The sequence below is a fragment of the Somniosus microcephalus genome, chromosome 1 (genome assembly GCF_052327205.1).
Source record: "Somniosus microcephalus isolate GS21.2 chromosome 1, FLI_Smic_1.0, whole genome shotgun sequence".
NCBI lineage: Eukaryota > Metazoa > Chordata > Chondrichthyes > Squaliformes > Somniosidae > Somniosus > Somniosus microcephalus.
In genome coordinates, this window is record NC_140987.1 from 74049028 (window position 1) to 74072179 (window position 23152).

Consider the following 23152-nt stretch of genomic DNA (forward strand, 5'->3'; position numbering starts at 1 on the left):
ACCTTTTTTCTGGCCAAAAACAAGACGGACATGTTGACCTCAGTCATAGAGTCATAGAGTTTTACAGCACAGAAAGAGGCCCTTCGGCCCATCGTGTCTGCGCCGCCCATCCATCCCTGTCCAGTCTAATCCCATTTTCCAGCATTTGGTCCATAGCCTTGTATGCAATGGCATTTCAAGTGCTCATCCAAATGCTTCTTGAATGTTGTGAGGGTTCCTGCCTCTACCACCCTTTCAGGCATTGAGTTCCACATTCCAACCACCCTCTGGGTGAAAAAGTTCCTCCTCAAATCCCCTCTAAATCTCCTGCCCCTTACCTTGAATCTATGCCCCCTTGTTATTGACCCCCCTACTAAGGGGAAAAGTTCCTCTTTGTCTACCCTATCTATGCCCCTCATCATTTTGTACACCTCAATCAGGTCCCCCCTCAGCCTTCTTTGCTCCAAGGAAAACAACCCCAGCCTGTCCAGCCTCTCTTCATAGCTGAGGCGCTCCATCCCAGGTAACATCCTGGTGAATCTTCTCTGCACCCTCTCCAAAGCAATCACATCCTTCCTATAGTGAGGCGACCAGAACTGCACACAGTACTCCAGCTGTGGCCTCACCAGCGTTTTGTACAGTTCCATCATAACCTCCCTGCTCTTATATTCTATGCCTCGGCTAATGAAGGCAAGTATCCCATATGCCTTTTTAACCACCTTATCTACCTGTTCCGCTGCCTTCAGGGATCTATGTACATGTACACCAAGGTCCCTCTGACCCTCTGTACTTCCTAGGGTCCTACCACTCATTGTGTATTCCCTTGCCTTATTTGTCCGTCCAAAATGCATCACCTCGCACTTTTCAGGGTTAAATTCCATTTGCCACTTTTCCGCCCATCTGACCAACCCGTTTATATCGTCCTGTAGCCTGAGGCTTTCCTCCTCACAATTTACCACCCCACCAATTTTCGTGTCATCTGCGAACTTACTGATCATACCTTTTACATTCTCATCCAAATCATTTATGTAGATCACAAACAACAAGGGACCCAGCACCGATCCCTGAGGTACCCCACTGGACACAGGCTTCCAGTCACAAAAGCAACCTTCGACCATCACCCTCTGCCTCCTGCCACTCAGCCAGTTTAGGATCCAACGCGCCAAGGCACCCTGGATCCCATGGGCTCTTACCTTCTTGACCAGTCTCCTATGTGGGACTTTGTCAAAAGCTTTACTGAAGTCCATGTAAACCACATCCACAGCATTTCCCTCATCCACCCCCCTAGTCACCCCCTCGAAAAATTCAATCAGATTTGTCAGACATGATTTACCCTTGACAAAGCCATGCTGACTATCCCCGATTAATCCTTGCCTCTCCAAGTGGAGACTAATTTTGTCCCTCAGAATTTTTTCCAATAATTTCCCTACCACAGATGTTAGGCTCACTGGCCTGTAATTCCCTGGTTTATCCCTGCTACCCTTCTTGAATAATGGTACTACGTTAGCTGTTCTCCAGTCCTCTGGTACATCCCCTGTGGCCAGAGAGGTTCTGAAAATTTGTGTCAGAGCCCCTGCAATCTCCTCCTTTGCCTCCCACAGCAGCCTGGGATACATCTCGTCTGGGCCTGGGGATTTATCCACTTTTTGGCCTGCTAAAACCGCTAGCACCTCCTCCCTCTCGATGCTAATATGTTCAAGTATGTCACAGCCCCCTTGCCCGATTTCTATGTCTGCATCGTCTTTCTCCATAGTGAACACAGATGCAAAAAATTCATTTAAAACCCCGCCTACATCATCTGGCTCTACACACAGATTGCCACTTTGGTCCCTAATGGGCCCTACCCTTTCCCTGGTTATCCTCTTGCCCTTAATATACTTATAAAACATCTTAGGATTTTCCTTTATTTTGCTCGCCAGTGTTATTTCATGGCCCCTCCTCGCCCTCCTAATTTCTTTTTTAAGTATGCCCCTGTGTCCGTTTACATGACATGCTTTTGCTGTACCTTGCTCTAGCAACCATAACCAACTGTGTGGTAATAGAATTCAAATCAATAATATAATACAGACAGCAAGACATTTTGTTACACTTGTCCTTCTGTTGCAGAAGGTTGAAAGAATGTATGCCTGCACTGGTAAGCTTATCCATGCTGCTTAGCAAAAGTGAAAACATCCTGAACCTATTGGGAAAGGAAATATGTTATGCTAAGCGATAGTGCACTATGATGAACACGGACAAGATTCTGTCATATGAAGAGAATAGATACATATTTGGTGTGTTTGTTCAAACTTCTGAAGTGCACCTGTGGTAGTCATTCCTTCGTTGTCACAATTTCTGTTCCTTTTGCCAAGTTCTCACTTTTTGAAAACATGAGGCAAAAAACAGTGAAATATTTCACTTATGAATTGGGAGAGAAGACCTTTCAATCTTTCCTATTGACCTTGCAGTATTCCCATATGTCTAATGATACACTGCAACATTAAAAAGCCATCACTTTAACAGCAAATCATGGGCAAAGTTGCTTTTCATAGTTGAATTTTTCCTACATCCGGACTGGATTTCTTTTTTTCTAATAACCCTTTAGCTAACATTTTTCTGGCAGTGGGCTACTGCCCATATCCCATTCCCTTTAGCCTCTTTGCTGTAGAATTTTTAATTGTGATACTGAAAGTTATGTTTTTCAGCTATAAATAAAATTTGGGATACTATGATCTAGTTCTTTAGTGACTGACCTGAATCTCAGTTATTCCTCTAAATGTACAACATTCAATGTTCAAGTAACTGCATATTGTACAACCGCATCGTTCTAGAATGCAGTCGTATTCTTGATCTATAAATGTCTTGTGAAATAAATAGTAGAACTTGGTGTTGATATCCATGAATTATAGTACGTTTTACCCCTTTCTAAAGCTTTTTGTCCTGACAACTACCCCTGTGGAAAAATGTGAGGCACCTCATGATTGGAGCAATAAAGCACCCTCTACTTGTTTTTATTTCAATGAGAAAAGTTTGAATAACTTCAATTAAAATAACTTGTTTATATAAAACAAAGAATAGGGAGGTATAGAGGACAGTGGAAGACCATCATAATTTGCTTCTGACTTAGTGTGGAATATACGTCACAGTTTACCCCATTGTGAATCAATGTACTAAGGTGACATCTTTAAATGGAGCAGAGTGGAGTTTAGACATAAATGTGAATGCTCATTTATAAGATTGCTCAATAGGCAGTTCTTGAACATTGAATGTTCCCTGGCTTGTGAAAAAGGATAGCGGGGCCTGTAAGCTGCAACTGGCTCACTTGTTGCTAAGCCATGCTTGTGTACAAGTACAGGTAGACTACCCTTTATCCGAACTTCTGAAAACCGAAACCCTCTAAAAACCGAAGGTTTTTTCGGTCAGCGTAAGTCGTGCGCACGACATGACCAGAGTGGCGCACGACTTACAGGCCTAGCCAGATAAGGGATAGTGTAGCATTTTTCCACACTTCTGAAAACCGAAATCGCTCAGCGTAAGTGTACCAGCCTTTATCCGCACATCCGAAACCAGAAAACCTCTGAAAGCCGAAAGTGGCGCAAAGCATGACCCTTGCCGACCCCCACCCCCGACCACGACCCCCCCGCCGACCCCGACCCCCACCCTTTCGGATAAGGGATAGTGTATCCTTTATCCGCACTCCCGCAAACCGAATTACTCTGAAAACCGAAGTGTTTTCGCTCACCTTCCGAAATCCGAAATTTCCCGAAAACCGAAACACGGCTGGTCCCGAGGTTTTCGGATAAAGGATAGTCTACCTGTACCTTGTATCACTGATACCATGAATGTGTTGACAAATGAGCATTTTTACTTTTAAAGAAGAAATTATTGAAATGAATATTTGTTTCTGAGATGAGAAAAGCACTCTAAGAACATAAGAACATAAGAAATAGGAGCAGGAGTAGGCCAATCGGCCCCTCGAGCCTGCTCCGCCATTCAATAAGATCATGGCTGATCTGATCCTAACCGCCAATCCACTATCACAGGACTAACTCCTGAATCTAACAGAATTAGACACACGAAACAGGAGCAGGATCAGGCTACACGGCCCCTGGGCCCGCTCCGCTACCCACAGGGCCATGACCGATCCAAACCTAGACTCATGTCCAAATTCCTGCCCGCTCCCCGTAACCCTTAATTCCCTTTTCTTCTAGGAAACTGTCTATTTCTGTTTTAAATTTATGTAATGATGTAGCTTCGACAGCTTTTTGGGGCAGCATATTCCATGGACCTACCACCCTCTGAGTGAAGTAGTTCCTCCTCATCTCAGTTTTGAAAGAGCAGCCCCTTATTCTAAGACTATGCCCCCTAGTTCTAGTTTCACCCATCATCGGGAACATCCTCCCCGCATCCACCCGATCCAACCCCTTCACAATCTTATATGTTTCAATAAGATCACCTCTTATTTTTCTGAACTCCAATGAGTAGAGTCCCAATCTACTCAACCTCTCATATGTCCATCCCCTCATCCCCGGGATTAACCGAGTGAACCTTCTTTGTACTGACTCGAGAGCAAGTATGTCTTTTCTTAAGTATGGACACCAAAACTGTATGCAGTATTCCAGGTGCGGTCTCACCAATACCTTGTACAACTGAAGCAATACCTCCCTATTTTTATATTCTATCCCCCTAGCAATGAAAGCCAACATTCCATTGACCTTCTTAATCACTTGCTGCACCTGCATACTAACCTTTTTGAGTTTCGTGCACCAGGACCCCCAGATCCCTTTGTACTACAGTACTTTCCAGTTTCTTGCCATTAAGATAATAACTTGCTCTACGATTTTTCCTGCCAAAGTGCATAACCTCACACTTTCCAGTATTGTATTCCATCTGCCAAATCTCTGCCCACTTACTTAGCCTGTCTATGTCCCCTTGCAGGTTTTTTATGTCCTCCTCACTCACTACTTTCCCTCCCATCTTAGTATCATCTGCAAACTATGATATGTTACACTCGGTCCCCTCCTCCAAATTGTTAATATAGATTGTAAAGAGTTGGGGACCCAGCACTGACCCCTGCGGAACACCACTGGTTACTGATTGCCCGTCTGAGAATGAACCATTTATCCCAACTCTCTGCCTTCTGTTAGATAGCCAATCCTCTATCCATGCCAGAATATTACCCCCAATCCTGTGATTTTTTTATCTTAAGCAATAATCTTTTGTGTGGCACCTTGTCAAATGCCTTTTGGAAGTCTAAATACACTACGTCCACTGGTTCCCCTTTATCCACCCTATATGTTACTTCCTCAAAGAACTCCAGCAAATTTGTCAAACATGACTTCCCCTTCATAAAACCATGTTGACTTTGTCCTATTAAATTATGATTATCGAAATGTCCTGTTACTGTCTCCTTAATAATGGACTCCAAAATTTTACCTACCACAGATGTTAGGCTAACCGGTCTATAGTTTCCAGCCTTCTGTCTACTGCCCTTTTTAAATAAGGGTGTTACATTAGCAGTTTTCCAGTCTGCCGGGACCTTTGCTGAGTCCAGGGAGTTTTGGAAGATTATTACCAATGCATCCACAATCCCTACCGCCACTTCCCTCAAGACCCTAGGATGTAAGCCATCAGGTCCAGGTGATTTATCCGCCTTGAGTCCCATTATTTTACCGAGTACCACTTCCTTAGTGATTTTGATCGTGTTTATCTCCTCCCCCACCCCCCCCCCCCCCCCCCCCCATAGCCCCCTGCTTGTCCAGTGTTGGGATATTCTTAGTGTCTTCTACTGTAAAGACTGATACAAAATATTCATTCAGTGTTTTCGCCATCTCCATATTTCCCACCATTTAATTTCCCGGTCTCATCCTCTAAGGGACCAACATTTACTTTAGCCACCCTTTTTCTTTTTATATAACTATAAAAACTCTTACTATCTGTTTTTATACTTTTTGCTAATTTACTTTCATAATCTATCTTCCCTTTCTTAATCTTTTTGTTATTTTTTGCTGTCTTTTAAAGTTTTCCCAATCCTCTCTCCTCCCACTAGGTTTGGCTACCTTATATGCCCTTGTTTTTAGTCGAATACAATCCTTAATTTCTTTACTTAGCCACGGATGGCTGTCTTTTCTTTTACACCCTTTTCTTTTCAGTGGAATATATATTTTTTGGAAGTTGTAAAATAACTCCTTAAATGTACACCACTGATCATGTATCGTCTTACCCTTTAATCTATTTTCCCAGTCCACTCTAATCAATTCCACTCTCATACCTGCATAGTCTCCTTTATTCAAGCTTAGCACGCTTGTTTGAGATCCAACCTTCTCACCCTCTAATTGAATATGGAATTCAACCATGTTATGGTCACTCATTCCAAGGGGATCCTTTACTAGGACATTTTTAATTAATCCTGTCTCGTTACACAGGACCAGATCTAAGGTTGCTTGCCCCCTGGTCGGTTCAGTTACATACTGCTCAAGAAACCCATCCCTAATACACTCAATGAACTCATCCTCAAGGCAGCCCTGCCCAATTTGATTTGTCCAATTAATCTGATTCAAAAGCGTTGTTGCTAGGTTTGTTAAAGTTGCCTGTAATTTCACACACTATTTCAGAGATGTTTGGGGCACTTCTGTGGTTCATTGTTTTAAAATAAATTTTGAAAGCATTTCAATTTTATGAAACCTGATTTAAGATGCCTTTCCATTTCAGATTGTGGAAAGCAGGGATAAAAATAATGAAGCTGTTATGGTTGCACATCTGGTGAGTTATATTCCATTTTCCTGAAGTCATTGGAAGATCTACATCTTGTTCAATTCAATTGATTTTAATGTTCTGGCCTAAGCAGGAATGACAAATCCTATTGTCTTCCTGGGCCAAATAGGTGCCCCTTGGCCAGCACATTAATTTGCATATATGTCAGGTTGTTAACGTGTTGATGTTGGAGTTGGGATTTATTTACTAGTGAGGCTAGCAACAGCCCAATCTAAATCGTCAGGCCCACAAAATTAAAACTGAACAACCCAGCCAGCAAGAAAAATAAGTGCAAATACAGCTGAATTGCTCGGGCTCGGAAGGCACAGCTGACCCCAAGAGCTATAGTTATCTTGGGACTACCATGAAAACAAGTCCGGCCAGGGTGGAGGTTCTTGGTCACTGATCCGCCAGTTGTGTAGTACAAGTTTTCTCACGTTCACTTCTTTCGATAATTATTCATTACGCTTTGTACACTATGGGTAAAGAAAAGCAGCCAAACATCAAAATCTGTTGCCTTGTGTACCATGTACATTGTTTCTTTTGCCATTAGTATAATTTGTATTTGTCAATTCATTGATGTGCAAAGAAAGAATCACTGGGTTATCTTCTTTTGATGCAAGGTTTTGAGTTTACTGTTTTTGTGAGAGAATTCCATATTCTAATTGCCACCTGTGTTTATAAAAATGTTTTTAACTTCTCTCTTTTTGTGATTATCGTAACTTTGTGCCTTCTTGCTACCATGTTAATGTGCAGTGAAAACGATCGCTATTTTTACTCTGCCTTGAAGCCCTTTAAGTTACAACTTAAAATTCTCATGTGCTAGAAGGAAGCCCTAACTTCAGTAATACGCTGTTGGAAATATTGCTGTTTCAGTTGACCACTTGCTTTTGGGCGAGAGTTACGTTTTCGCATGCTTTGTTAGGAATAGATAAACTGTCCTTCACAATCAGGGTACAAGATGGTGCAATGAGCTGGATAATAGTCTTTTGCCTCTAGTGCATGGGTTCAAAACTGACTTCAAATGAGTGGGTGAAAGCTTCCTATATGGCTGCAGGGGTCTATATCTGAACTGAATTTGGGCAGTCAGAAGCTGCTTTTACTTTGTGCTATTTCACAGTCTGTTTTAGGAGAGCAATTTTTATATCCTACTCCTGTCTTTATACAATGGAGTGAGTCGTATTTTAAAAAAGCTTTGGGCTCTGGTGTTATGGAGGTCTAGAAAGCAAATGTGTGCATTGGCTACCTTTTTAACATTACAAAAATGTTGTCTTTACCCTAATGCTAGAATCATGTAGCCACAATTGATGCATTTGGTTCTTGGATGCTGAGCTTTATAGACTGCAGGAAGTGGTGAATGTATTGGAGGAAAGAGTTCGTTTTGAGCTTGGGGCTGAGACACAGTGGAGGAGGTTTAACTCCTGAACTTGTGCTTCACAGTGACACTGGATACTGTTTTGTTGCTTTGTACTAATCCTTCACCTTTGTGACAGCAAAACAGTAATTATATTAGTGAAATACCAACTTAAGTGGTTTAGGGTATGGACACGAGGAGCTACGGAACAGGAGTAGGCCATTGAGCTCCTCGTGCCTGTTCTTCCATTCAGTTCGATATGGCTGATCTGTATCTTGGCTCCATTTACCAGCCTTAGTTCCAAATCCCTTAATACCCATACTTAACAAAAATATGTCCATCTCAGTGTTTGAAATGTTCAATTGACCTAGCCTCAACAGCTTTTTGGGGGAGGTCCAGATTTCTGCTACCCTTTATTGTAAAATGTGCTTCCTGACATCACCCCTGAACTTTCTAGCTCTAATTTTAAGGTCATGCCCCCTTCTACTGGGACTGCCCCACCAGAGGAAATGGTTTCTCTATCTACCCTATCAAATCCTTTAATCATTTTGAATTCCTCAATTAGATCACTCTGTTTCTCTCTCCACGATGCTGCCTGACCTGCTGAGTGTTTCCAACATTTTCTGCTGTTAAAGGTTAAGGGAGATTTGATAGAGGTGTTCAAAATCATGAAGGGTTTTGATAAAGTAAGGAGAAATGGCAGAATGGTTGGTAACCAAGGGACACAGATTTACGGTAATTGGGGAAGGGGGGGAAAAGATGACGAGGTGGAAAAACATTTACTGAGTTGTGATCTGGAATGCACTACCTGAAAGAGTGGTGCAAACAGATTCAATAATAACTTTAGAAAGGGAATTGGATAAATACTTGAAGTGGAAAATTTGCATGGCTGTGGGGGAGTGGGACTAAATGCATAGCTCTACCAAAGAACTGGCACAGGCACGATGGGCCGAATGGCCTCCTGTGATGTATCATGCTATGATGTTACTATGAGAGTGCACAGAACAGGCCATTCAGCCCAACTGGTCTATGCTGGCATTTATGCTCCACACGAGCCTCCTCCCACCCCTCTTCATCTAACCCTATCAGAATATCCTTCTATTTCTTTCTCCCTTGTGCTTATGTAGCTTCTCCTTAAATGCATTTCTAAGTTTCTTCAAGATGAAAACAATTTTTAGTAACAGCAAGGGTCTATGTGGCCTAACAACACCATTACTTTTCACTTGATCTCACCATATCCCTCAATCTCTTCTCTCTTCAGAAGCAGCGGCTTCTTTAACCCATTCATACTACTAGCCATTTGTGTTAAACAAAATTTCACCTAACTTCTCGCCATATGCCAAACTTTGTTATTTTAAATCTATGAACTATTAGTCTGGCCCTTTAAATTAGAGTTGAATATACTTCATATTTTTGTACAGACTTTAGAGAGTGTATTATACTTGTTAAATGTAATGCCAAAACACACAATTCAAGTCTGAAAGGGAACCCAAGTTTCATTGTTGACTTTGGGAGTGGTCTTCGCCCCTGTGCAGACACAATTAAGTCTGTTGGTGTTCCCATCCATTGTGGAAAAAGTCAGCCTAATCTGTTTGGCAAATGATGACTCCTAGGCTGTTTATCTGTTATGCTGTGATGCAAGTTGATTGAGGGGGCCATTCAACCAGAGTGACCAGTAAGTGGACTTGCTTCAAATGTGGTCTTTCGTCCAAACTTTGTTTTGGGTTTGCTACTAAGAGAAACTAATTTTCAATGCAGAATTTATCTGTCTTGGATGCTATGTAGGCAAGTTCTGTATTTTAACCAAAGCGCGCTTTACCATGTGAAAGGTGATTTATGAACGGTGAACAGAACACTTGGATAGTATCCTTGCCCTTACCCTTTTTAATACAGATCACCTAGGCAGAGGAAATGAGAAGACCGGGATTTTGTTGACAACTGGTCTACTGTAGTTGGAAGAAACTGTAGACAATCTTTTTCTTTTGTGGGGAGGAATGTTTTGCAATTTGGGTAGAGGATGTTGGATGATTGTGTGAATTGCTACACCTGACTTTGAATATGGGAAAATAACGTTTCCCAAAGTGATCAATTATGGGTGAACTAGCTGGGGGAGCCCGGCTTTGCCAGGGCTGTTTTGGGCCAGGCGGTTTAAATCGAGTCCCAGGCTTTGGGGCCTCTCTGTGTCCCTCTGTGAATCTGCTGCCGGGCAACATTTTAAATCGAGTCCCAGGCTTTTGGGCCCTGTCTGTGTCCCCCCCCTCAATCTGCTGCCGGGCAACATTTCTACCTTTTTAATACCTTGAAAGATGAAAGTGAAAGTACTTATAAAACGTTTTTGGTAAATCTTATGTTATTTTTAAAAGGGATACTAACTTTTTCGAAGCTGGATTAGCAGATTTTGAGCTGGAAGTAAATGGGGTTTTTAGCTTGAGGCAATGGCTGCCAGATCCCTGAGATGAAAACGATTAGTCCCGCCCACAGACGCAGCGATTGGCCAACCATCAGGCGACTGAACTGTAGGATTGGTCAATCGTGCCGGCACAGGATTGGTTGACCTTGATGTCAGTCAATCAATGCTACTTAGCAGATAATGAGTTTAATTTTGAAGGTTTTTTGCATAACGCGCGAACAATTTTTGTCTGGCCGAAACGTAAATACGCTTAGGACGGTTCTGGAATCGTCAGCTTTCTTTCGACGTAATGCACGTGTAGGTACGCTCTAACTTTCGAGTTAATTCATGACCGACAGAAGTATCCTTTTTATATATATATAATATATATATATAAATATATATATTTATTTATTGATATTTATTTATTTTCTCCGATCTCCTTTTTCTATTGTACACAGACCATATGCTTAAACTAAGAATTATACAGTACAGTACTTGCAAAACTCTGTTTCTTTTGCAGAATTTGGTCGATCTGGCAGGCAGTGAACGAGCCAGCCAAACAGGAGCAGAAGGTAAGTTCTTTTTTAAACTTTTAATGTTTTGCTGAAGAATTTACTTCACTGTCCTGTAGGCTCGTACCATTGTCTAATGCCGTAAAATTTCTAACTGATTTTGTGTCTCTGTTTTAGCTTCCTTTAATATTGCTATGCAAATCCCATTTGTATGCAATCACTGTTCTCTGGGAAGTATAGTCTGCCAAATCACTGGCAGTTTGTTAATTTGAAAAATACATTACATTTGAAACTGTATAAGTAACCTCTGTATAAAACAAAGTATTCAGATCTCCATGGCTGGTGTTCAGTGTTAAGACATGAATGCCCTATGTCCATGCAGTGCTTTACCGGTGTCTGCCTAGGCATCCCAGAGGCAAATTGTGGGAAGGAAACGCCAGGCTTTGTTTGAAATTCTGGAGCTGTCAGTCATGCATATGCTTACCAAGTCCTGTAATGTGGTTCTTTTCTCTTAGACCCAGCAGCTTTGAGCTTTCCAGTAGCCCTTCACTCTGAGCTCTCGCTCAGGAAAAACCTCCTCCTTATTTCTCTGCCCAGCAGCTCCTTAGTCTCGTCTCGTCTCAAGCTCAGGCTGTAGGAGTCTCCTACCAGACATAATCAACCCTAGACACTGCTGGGTTCTGCAGTGCTAAAGGACACTGGCAATTAATACATTGGCTTTCAGAAAACTAACCTTAAATGTTGGCCAGGTTTTTACTCTGTAAACTCTGGCACTGAAATAAATCATTAAGACTGTGTGATTACCAAAACATAATTACAGTAATTCAAGTGGCAACATAGTACTTTAAAATATTTATAACTTCAATAATGGTATAAAAAATTCACATTTATTCTAAATAATTTTACATATTGGAATTCTGTAATGTTCTCCAAAAAGGGAAACAGCAGAGTGACTATATGGGCCTAAAAATGCTGAATGCAAATCTGTGTAGATATGATTCCTAAACTGTCTCCAAGATTAAACACTGCTGATGACGAGTGTGTGTGAAGCAGACTAACAGTGTAAGAAGACGCAGAGATAGAGAAAACATAGAATTAGAGGCAGTGTGAAACTAGCAGAGAGACTATTGCAAGAAGAGATGCATTTAAAAAAAAAAAAAAAAATCCAAGTAATGTCATAGGAGATAATCAATTTCCATCTTTGTCAATATCTCCTGTTGATTGCTCCCAGACATTGCTAGGCATTAATCGCTAGCCCCTTCTATGGGCTGTAAGTGTGTCTACAATCCGAATCAAGGTTTCTGGATTCTTGCCAGTTTTAAAAAAAACAATCCCCTGGCCTTGTTCTAGTGAGGAGTATTTAAAAATAAAAAAAGGGGATATTTAATACTGAGCTTACTTCAGTAAGTGCTTCTGTACTGCTTAGCATCTTAAATCTGATGGCATTTAACTTTTGCTTCAAACTATTCACCCCTACTTCAGTGAAGGGGATATTGATTAATTGATTTTTATTTTTCTATAATTTAGGTGTTCGCCTAAAAGAGGGATGCAATATCAACCGTAGTTTGTTTGTACTTGGGCAAGTTATTAAGAAGCTTGGTGATGGACAAGCTGGGTAGGAAACTGCTTTGCTGTTGAGAATTTCTGACTATAATTGAGTGTCCAGCTTTGTTTTTTAATAACATGCCACTGTTAAAATATATGTAATGTAATTCATAACACATTTTGTATGTTGGGAGGTGTAAGTGAGCTTTTAAATGTCCAGGAGAGGACAACACAATGTTTTAGGTTTTTGTTGCCTCCTTGGTCTAATTTTTCTTTTCTTCCTATTTTGTAGTGGTTTTCTAAATTATAGGGACAGTAAGCTGACCCGGATTCTGCAGAATTCGCTGGGGGGGAATGCAAGAACGCTCATCATTTGCACAATTACTCCAGTTGCTTTTGAGGAAACTCTCAGTACTCTTCAGGTAAGACAATTCTCTTCTTATTCTTTACCTCGCCTTTCTCCAGCCCCTTCAAATAAAACTCCCCTGTATAAGTTTCCTGTATTGGTGTAGGTTGATACTTTGAGTTCATGGAGCCTGTTTTTAGCAATGAAAAAAGCACTTGGTACAATCGTATGACAATACTTGCAGACACAAATTTCCCAAGCTGTAAAGACTTTCCTTTCCAGTTGCACCCTGAAATTTCCAAATGCTAAGCATCCTTATTAAATTAGGAGACTAGGACCAACTGAATGCAATTGTGGTGATTAGTGATGAAATGAGCCATAATGATGAAAGCTAGCCTGAATGTTATTCATGCCCTAGTTCATGTCTGTTTTGTTCTCATTGCTTTAGCTACCAATCTTTCATAAAATGACTGGAATTTCTGATGTCATTAAGCTCTCACTAATCTGGTGCCATTTGCCATGAGATAACTGCACATTACCTCTTGTTCTGTTCAATCCATTGCATACAAAAATTTTGTGCCTATCCATTTAATATACAATGGGCTTTCTGTAAGGAGTATGAGGAAGACTTAGTGGCACAAGGAGGTTTTGGCCTCCTGCTTGCAAGTGTGTCCTCTTTGTCATTCACTGGTTACAATGGTACACATGCCAATGTCTCGTCTCCAGTCTCCTGTGACTTCATTTGATGTGACTAGACCTGGGCAACATCCCTGCAAACAGTCACTGCATCAATAATATTGTCATGTGCATCAACAGGGTTGTGCACACAAGCAATGGAGGTAGGGCTAACATTGTACGAAGGAAGCATTTTATTTTCACCGAATAACAAATGCCTTCGCAATTAAGAGGCATTCCCTTGATGCTGCTTATTGTGGTAGTTAAGCTGGCTTTTAGTTTGGGTATGTGAAAGCAAAAGTTAAAAATAAGCTGCAGCTCTCACTTCATTTTCCAGCTCATGCACACTAACTTTCTGCTAGTCTTCGGTCGTTATGGTATTAGGTTATTTAGGAAAAGTGGTTACAAAATGAGTAAGATGTTCTATTACGAGGTAGTAACTCTGTCTGAATTGTACTTCCCCTCCTTCCTGTAAGGACTTCATACTGTTCTCCTCTCAGGAGGCCATCGAATGGATAGCCAAATTAGACATCCCATTATAAGCTTTTCACACGAAACACAACCGTTCTCCCAGTTTGTTTCCAGTACCACCTTCCACACCTGAGCTTTTGAAATGATTTCCTTTGTCCTCAGTTGAAGATTCCCCCTATACTGTGAGGGGTGTGATTTTCAGATTTTATTTCTACCCTCCACCCCGGCAGTGCTTAATGCCCAGGCGGTAAAAATGAGAATCTTCCTCTCTGTATCTGTGTTTCTAATTTAATTGATTGCTCTTCAGTTTTTATATTATCTCTTCAGCCATGTAACTACAGTATCTCCTGTTTTTCTTTTCAGGTTACACTACATCCTTGTGTGTTTTCCTCTTTTCTCCTTTCAATTTGTTCTTTTAAATTGCTGTTCATCAGTATTTCTTTTCTAGTTATGGTTCACAGATGAAATATTAGCTTGTCAGTTCTCTTCACAGATGCTGACTGGCCTGTGAGTTTTCTTAAGATATTCTTGAATATGGGTGGGAGCAAGTGGTGCGGGGTGGGTGCATAGAGATTGATTTGGTTAGCCATGCAAAATATCTGTAAAGCATAGGAAAAGAGAAAATTGTACCCAGTGACCTCTGTTTCTGCCAAATTGCCAGAATTGGATGTATGTGCTTGCAGTTTAAATGAATTGTTTACAATTTCTAAATATATGATCAAACTATTTAAATAGTTACTATGCACAACTAAAAATAGTTAATTGGGGTTTTCTTGTGGAACTGAGCTCTCATTTATGCCTGTTGTAGGAAAAATGATTCCTCGGAAACTAGACTTTGAGTAAGAGAGACAACTTTATTAAATGACAGAGCTCTGGGAGAAGCGTCTGCAACCACGCGGTCTGCGAGAGCACCTTCTCTTCGATTGTAGTACGTGCCGAGCTTATATACAATTCCAAGAAGTTGGTTTTAGATCATTTACATTCACCCAATCAATTCGTTTATTAGCGCATATCGTTGTTTTCCTCCAGTCAGGAGTTTACACACTCGTGTTGCCAATTCTGCCTCTTCAGTGATTGCGAAAGGTCTTCGTTCCGTCTTGTTCCGTCCGCGTCACCGGCGGAATGTGATTAGTTCGATAATAGGATACCAGTGAACCTTGTTAGTCCTCAGTGATTCAATTAATCCCAGTCAGGACACGAGATGAACTTTGTTCCAGCCATGCGTAAGCGTGGCATGTCTCATTGTGCAGTGATTCAATTAGTTCCAGTCAGCGAATTTGTTGTTTGTGTCTTTTCCAGCAAAATCTTGTCCAGCAAAATTTTATTCTAACAGTCCCTCCTCTTGGTCCTGGAGCACGATTCATTTGCTCCCAGATGACCATCCTCGGTCCCCTTTTCGTCGGTGCTTACAGCCACTGGCTTATGTCCGGGGGTTCGGTTGCTCCTTCGACAGTGTCGTATTGGTGTTCTTCGTCCCTTGGTAGCCGGTTGGTGTGTTCCTCCTTGATGGAGGCGATCGGCATCACGGTTTTCATAGCAGTTTGGCAACACAACTTTATAAGGCTCAGCGCACAACACATCAACATACAAATTACAACTATTATTATTATCCCTTGCATCATCCACGCTCCCCACCCGGTCTTCCCTAGCAACCAATCAAGCCATCCCCCTGTGCTTGTGGGTTGATGGAGCTTCTTTATTTCTTCTTGGATATGATTTGCTAGGTTCGTGATATTCTCGGAGCTATCTGGGACATATGTACAGCAGTCTGTCTCGATCAGGGCACAGGTGCCTCCTTGCGCCGCCAACAGATAATCTAGGGCTATCCTATTCTGTAAGGCGGTGGTCCGGATCGCCACCATTTTGGCACTCATTTCTCTCAGGGACTCGGCCGTATCGTTGGCTATTTGTTCGAGCACTGCTGCCATGTTTATGGATTCCCTTGCTATTTTTCCTGTTCCGTACCAGGGGAATGCTATAGCCCAGAATCTTTCGGTTTCCGTAATAGCTCTCTTAACACGCGTGGCTGGTTGCCATAACGACTGGTACCCGTAGTGGTGGGTTAGGGAGGATAAATGATGGATGTATGGTACTACGTATCCTATATAGCATGACCCAGTCCAGGTTCGTGGAAGCCATGGATACGCCTTATATCCGCAAATGAAATAGGTATTATTATAGGCCTCAAATTTGTTCCAAAGTTGGTACATGATCCCAGGTATTCCCCTCCAGGGTAGATTGCTAGTCCGGTTTAGCACTTCGGATAAATTAAACGTTCCCACGTGGGGCCATTCTAGGGCACCTGGTGGTTTAGTACTGGTTTTGGTTAAAGTGTAATTATACTTGCACTTACTCCATCCAACCACTAACCCTGCCTCGTCATAGTTTACCAAGCTGACTTCCCCCTCTGCATTGTTTAGTTTTCCCCCTGTGCTGACTAATAGCTCTTCTGGATACCTTCGATTATCGTACTGGGGATGAAACCATCCTTTAAAGTTCGTGGGGTTATACCCTGCCTGTTTCCACTCATGTTCCAGCTGATCTGGATTCAAGCTATTTTGGGTTTGTATGGTATCCTTATTCCAGGTGGTATTAGAGTATAATAACCACCCTACCATCTCCTCTACCTTAAAGGGGATAGGCCTTAATGGGATACCTCCCCCCCCGTATGGGTGGGCACATGGGCGCACACTCAGCAGGAGCTTTGGCCCATTTTTTTCGCATAGACATATGACATATACAGAAAGGTATTTACATGCAATCCCCTCTCTTTACGTAAATGGGGTACCGCGCTTCCCGTGACAATATAAAATAACGCCATTACCCATAATACTCAACATGATTAATATATCACTACAGTCCAGTCTTTACAGGAATTTTATGACAAAGGGTATGCAGATCACCTGTAAAACAGATTCAGAAAGTAGCCAGTCAGTTGTCTTTTTATATACTTTCACTTGTGTCCAATGCTTCCATACTCCTTTACCCCTTATGTCTAGACAGGCACAGGTATCCCCACTGATTATGATTTCATATGGCCCACTCCATTTTGGGGCGTACCCTGGTTTGCTGGGCAGAGTTTTCACCATGACTTTACTACCCGCTGAGGGAACATAAGCCGTCATTGTGAGCTCTTGTGCCCGATCCTTGTCCTCCTGATTATCACGGACATTCTTTCGCATCTCCTTTTAATTGAGTGCTAAGTTCCAGAACGTATCATTTTAGTCTATCTTTTAAAGGGCCTACATCGGCCCCACCTGTTATGATGCCTTCTGGCAATTGCATCGCCCTTCCTGTCATCAATTCATAAGGGGTCAAGCCTGTCGTTCGGTTTTCAGTGGCTCGCAGCTTCATTAGGATAATGGGCAATACTTCAGTCCAGGTTTTCCCCGATGTCTGCATTGCCTTTGCCAATGCATTTTTAAGGGTTCGGTTCATTCGTTCCACCATGCCCGAACTTTGAGGGTGGTATGGGATGTGGAATTTTTGTTTAATTCCCATTAATTGGCATACCGTTTTTATGACACTCCCGGTAAAGTGGGTACCTTGATCAGAGTCCATTTGAATTGGTATTCCCCACCTGGGGATTACTTCTTCAGCTAAGACTCTGGCAACTGTCAAAGCGGTGCAATTTCACGTGGGGAAAGCCTCTACCCAGCGGGTGAATTGGTCTATGACCACGAGGCAGTATGTTTTGCCGTGTGACGGTGGAAGGGGACCTGTGAAGTCTATTTGTATATGCTCCCAGGGCCCACGTGGCCTTGGTTGATGTCCCATTTTGACCTTTATGGGTCGCCCGGGGTTATACTGCGCACAGGTGATACATCGATGGCAGTATCTCGCGATATCTCTTCCCATCCCCTTCCACCACCATTCTTTGCTGAGGCCTCCCATCATCGCTTCTCTCCGAGTGTACAAGCCCATGGTGGAGTTCTAATAGCGTATTTTGAATGCACTTGGGGGCCATTACCCTGTTATCCTTTCACCAGACATTATCGCTTCCCTGCTTTGCGCCTTGTTCTTCCCACGTACCTTTTTCGACGTCGGGGGTGTCCTTATGGAGTTCGTCAATACTTACCTCGTCCTCGGAGCTGCTCACAGCGGCTATTGGTACTTCTTCGATCCTTTCTTGCTCTAGCGCCCTTTGTGCTGCTTGGTCCGCAGCCTGGTTCCCCTGGTGATTTAACTAGTCCGGTCCGGTTCCCTCTGATGTGCCTTAATCTTAATTACTGCTACCTGTTGGGGTTTGTCGCTAGCTTCTAGGAGGGCTTCTATCCTCAGCTGGTGTTTTATGGGATTGCCTCCCGTAGTAATGAATCCCCTCCTACCCCATGCAGTCATATAATCGTGGACCACCCCAAAGGCATACCTACTATCTGTGTAAATGTTCAAGATTTTATTCTCTGACAACTCTAGTGCCCTGGTGAGAGCCACTAGCTCTGCCACTTGGGCCGATAGGCCTCCATCAATCCGTCCTGACTCTACGGTTTTTAATTCACCATTAACCACCGCCCACCCCGTTCGGGGCAGCCCATCTATATACTTGCGTGAACCATCTACGTACAACGTCTCTTCCGCTGTCGCTAAAGGGGTGTCTTTTATCCTACCTTCTTCCAGGTTCATATCTACGTCCCCACAGTTGTGGGGCTCCCCAGTTCCCAGTATTCTTTCTGCCGGGTTCTCCCCCGTGTCTCTAACAATGGTTACTGCTTTACTCGGAGGGAGGAGGACGGCCTCCCACTTGGCACGTCTCATGTTCGAGACGGATCTTAATTTCCCGGTATTCAGCATCTCTACCAGAGTGTGTTTAGTGTGCAATATAATGTTTCCTATCATTACTATCGGCTCACTAACCTTTACTGCCCAAGCCGCACAATCCAATGCAGCTATGCACCGGGAGAGCCCTGTGACTACCGGTCCCTCCGCTGTGGAATAGTAGGCGACGGGCCTTCTTTTATCCCCATGATCCTGGTAACTACTGCTGTGTAAACCCCCCCTTCATTGTTGCAATGTATGTGGAAGTCCTTACTCATATCTGGCAGTCCTAGCCCTGGGGCTGATACTAGCTCAGACTTTAGTTGAGTATAAGCTTCCTCTTGTTCCGGTCCCCAATCTATCGGTTCCAACGCGGGTTTACCCCCTTTCACTAATCTTTGTATAGGTTCTGCTAATTTAGCGAACCCCGGGATAAAATTTCGACTGTAATTAAAGAGCCCCAGTACCTTCCTGACTCCGCGTACTGTTATGGGTCTCGGCATGCCCTGGACAGCGTGTTTCCTGTCCTGTGGCATTTCTTTAAGTCCTTGGGAGATTAGATGTCCCAGGTATAGGACCTGAGATTTTCCTATCTGTGCTTTTTTAGGGCTTACCTTGAGGCCAGCCGTCTCTAGGGCCCTTGGTACTAAATATAGGGTTGCCAGATGGTCTGCCTTTGTTTCCGAGGCTATTAGTATGTCGTCGACGTACTGCAAAATAGTGCTTCCTTTAGGTACTTCTATCTGTTTTAGGATATCACTCATGACGCGGTGAAAAATAGCTGGGCTATTATGGAATCCCTGTGGCAATCTGGTCCACGTATATTGTTTATCCCCTACTGTGAATGCAAATTTCTCTTGTGATTCCGGATCTAATGGGAGTGCCCAGAATCCGTTAGCTATGTCTAAAAGGGTGAATATCTTCTGTTCAGGGGATAGCCCATTCAAAATTGTTGAGGGACTGGCAACGATGGGGTGTAATTTAGGAGTGACCTTGTTGATGGCCGTGTAGTCTATAGTCAACCTATAGCTCCCATCAGGTTTCTCTACTGGCCATGTGGGGGAATTAGTAGTGCTCGTGGTTTCCCTCAGGATACCCCTTTCTACTAGCCCCTTCACTATGTCCACGACTGCCTTCCTGGCCTCCGCCTTTATTGGGTACTGGCGGTGTGGCTTGTGTTCTGGTCCGGGAATCTTAATAGGGTCGATACTAGCTTTTCCTGTATCTAACTTTGTTTCAGCCCATACCCCAATCACGGAATCACAAATGGCTCCGTATCCTCCCGTATCTTCGTGCCAGTCCCTGGTTGTTATGGTGGCCACCCCAAGGGTGCCGGTGTTATTTGCCAGTTGTCTAATCTTTTCCTTACGACCATCCGCCTTTTGGCCATGTTAACCTTCCTTTGCCACAATCAATTATTGCTTTATACTCCCTCATTATATCATTACCTAATATTGTACCTTCATTATTTTTACACACATAGAATTTCATGGGGAGGATGGGGAGGTATATATTATCGATTTCTACCAGCTGCGTGGTGCTCAAATAAGCTGGCACTTTAGTGCCATTGAGTCCTCGCAGGAGTATTGACTTACTAGTCGTGGGGAGGGGGAGGTTAGTGACGGAAACTGATGCGCCTGTGTCCACCAGCATTTCACATTGTCGGCCCCCTACTAGTGCAGACACATAAATTCTCCCCTCCCTTTTACCTTTTATGGGGGCCACAGGACGTCAACTACTACGCTTATATTCCTGCCATTCCTTATTACTTTGTCTTGTGCAACTTTCTTTATTATGTTTACTTGTTCAATGAGTCCTGCTAGTTGGTGTACTAATAACAAGATTCAAGATTCTTTATTTGCCATATGTAACTAGTACAATGGAATGCTTACTCCCCAATCACTCCCACAATAAAGCTGTGGGAGCTCACAGAGACACGTCAGCTATTTTTACAGCGCCGTGTTCAGAAAGTCAATTCTTTGGCATCCAGTGGCAGTGGGAGCACGATGTCCCTCAGCCGCTCCGTCCTCCCCACTGTTGCCGGCTCGGCTCCACGTGCGGTGGCCTGCTTCTCCCGCTCACCCTCTGGCCACCATTCCCGGCTCCCCCCCTCCTCCCAGTCGGACTGCGAGTCGTCGAGTCTGCTGCTGCGTCCCGATGCGCTGTGCTCCTCCGCCTGACTCGCCGAACACATCCTCCGGTCGCCGCGGCCTCCACCTCACTGTCGCCGGCTCCACGGCGTACACTCCTGCCGCCTTGGTTTTATCCTTTGTCTGTTTAGTCAACCAGCTTCTCTGGAGTTCTAAAGTCTGTGACACATCCCAACCGTCTTTCTGCATCTTCTTAATTAACGACTGTCGGTTTGTCATGTAAGAATATGTGAGGGAGCCCGAAGGTCCCCTCTTAACTTCCTCACCTGACATCGCCGCTGCTTCACCAATCGTTCCTTCGTGTCTGGAGATCTGTTCCTTAGAGAGCCCCCCTATTCTTTCCTTCCGAGAATACCCGAGCTTCTTGTCGCACTCTATGCCAGCGTTCTCAGAGGTCCGGGTTTGTCTTTCTCTCAAAACTGCCCGGATGTGTAACGCTTGCTTGTTGGACGGAGTTTCTACCCCTCCCCGGTGTCTGTTTACCTGATCAGGGTCCTACAACACCGACGCTAATAATCTCCTAGTTCACTTAGCAACATGATATAATGCAGAAAAATGTTAACCGTACTCGACTAGTATCACGACTTTAGAACACCTTGGCGTCTCGGCACCTACTTCATGGTCCTGGCCTTCGCGTGGGGCATTTGCCCTCTTAACAACCGGCCTGAGGCTAGGTGTCTGTGACAAGTGTCCTCCTGGTCCGAGGTTTTTCTTAGTTACTATTACACAAATACAAATCAAGTAGTGTCTCTTACCCACTCAGTCTGTGTCCCAGATTCGTTTTGGTGCCGCTTCGCTGTTCAGTCGCCTTGTCGAGTGTCTCTGATTTATGGGCGGTCAAAAATCTGACTATTATGGGCGGTCAAAAATCTGACTACTCACCCTGGTCACTGATTCGAACGACTGTTCAGCTCCGTGGCACCCTGCTCGCAGCGCCAATTTGTTGTAGGAAAAATGATTCCTCGGAAACTAGACTTTGTAAGAGAGACAACTTTATTATTAGCGCATATCGTTATTTTCCTCCAGTCAGGAGTTTACACACTCGTGTTGCCAATTCTGCCTCTTCAGTGATTGCGAAAGGTCTTCGTTCTGTCCGCGTCACTGGCGGAATGTGATTAGTTCGATAATAGGATACCAGTGAACCTTGTTAGTCCCAGTCAGGACACGAGATGAACTTTGTTCCAGCCATGCGTAAGCGTGACATGTCTCATTGTGCAGTGATTCAATTAGTCCCAGTCAGCAAATTTGTTGTTTGTGTCTTTTCCAGTAAAATCTTGTCCAGCAAAATGGTCTTTTCCAGCAAAATCTTGTCCAGCAAAATTTTATTCTAACATGCCCAATAAATAAAACTACTTGATTTATATTGGTTGGGGAGGGAATGTTTTTCCCATTAACAGATGCTAATCAAGTTCAAGTGTGCAACATTTTTCCCTATTAGTTTGCAAGCACTGCCAAATTCATGAAGAATACACCTCATGTGAATGAAGTGTTGGAGGACCAAGCTATGTTGAAGCGATGTCGCAAAGAAATAATAGATTTGAAAAACCACCTGGAAGAAGTAAGTTGATACTACTTGGGGTGTGTAATTCTAAATGATTGTGGTTTTTCCAACATATTTCCTGTGAAGCAAAAATGATCTTTATGATCTGCAAAAGAGGATTCTATTGATAGAGGTTTGGCGTAGAACAGAAGAAAAGTTAGTGGGGGGGGGGGGGGGGGGGGGGAAATGTTTTTTTATCCGTAAATGGCCATCCCCAGCACATTAGCCACCATTATTGCATCTAATTCTATTTTGAGTAACGCCTCAATTACCTTGTTTGATTGTTTTAAACCGTTATCACTCAAAGTAAAGTTTTTACTGATATCTTTGAAATTAAATTTTCCACATTTATGAGTGTGTCAGCCATGGCACAGTGGCAGCACTCTTGACTGAGTCAGAAGGTTCGAGCTCTATTCCTGAGACTTCATGTAATCAAGGCTGATACTTTGGTGCAGCACTGAGGGAGTGCTGCACTGTGGGAGGTCTCACCTTTCGGGTGAGACTTCAAGCTAAGGCCCCATCTGGCCTCTCCGCTGACATAAAAGAACTCGAAGCACTATTTGAAGAGCAGGGTGTTCTTCCGGTATCCTGGCCAACGTTTATCCCTCAATGAACATTTTTTTTTAAAAGCATATGTGCAAATTGGCTGCTGCATTCCCTACATTACAACAGTGACTACACTTCAAAAGTGCTTCATTGAC

The 23152-nt window shown here is 43.2% G+C and overlaps 1 protein-coding gene across 4 annotated transcripts in view; it reads left to right on the forward strand.

Annotated features, from left to right (window-relative positions):
• Window positions 1–23152, forward strand: part of cenpe (centromere protein E) — a 196134-nt gene that overhangs the window by 22179 nt on the left and 150803 nt on the right. For all 4 annotated transcript variants that reach the window (XR_015077704.1, XM_085983096.1, XM_085983075.1 and 1 more), the window contains 5 exons: window positions 6670–6720; window positions 10978–11029; window positions 12497–12584; window positions 12807–12936; window positions 22350–22469. Coding sequence is in view for 3 of the 4 variants with exons in the window: in XM_085983096.1 (XP_085839222.1) it covers window positions 6670–6720; window positions 10978–11029; window positions 12497–12584; window positions 12807–12936; window positions 22350–22469 (441 nt within the window). In the remaining variant the exon portion in view is untranslated. The remainder of the gene's footprint in view (window positions 1–6669; window positions 6721–10977; window positions 11030–12496; window positions 12585–12806; window positions 12937–22349; window positions 22470–23152) is intronic.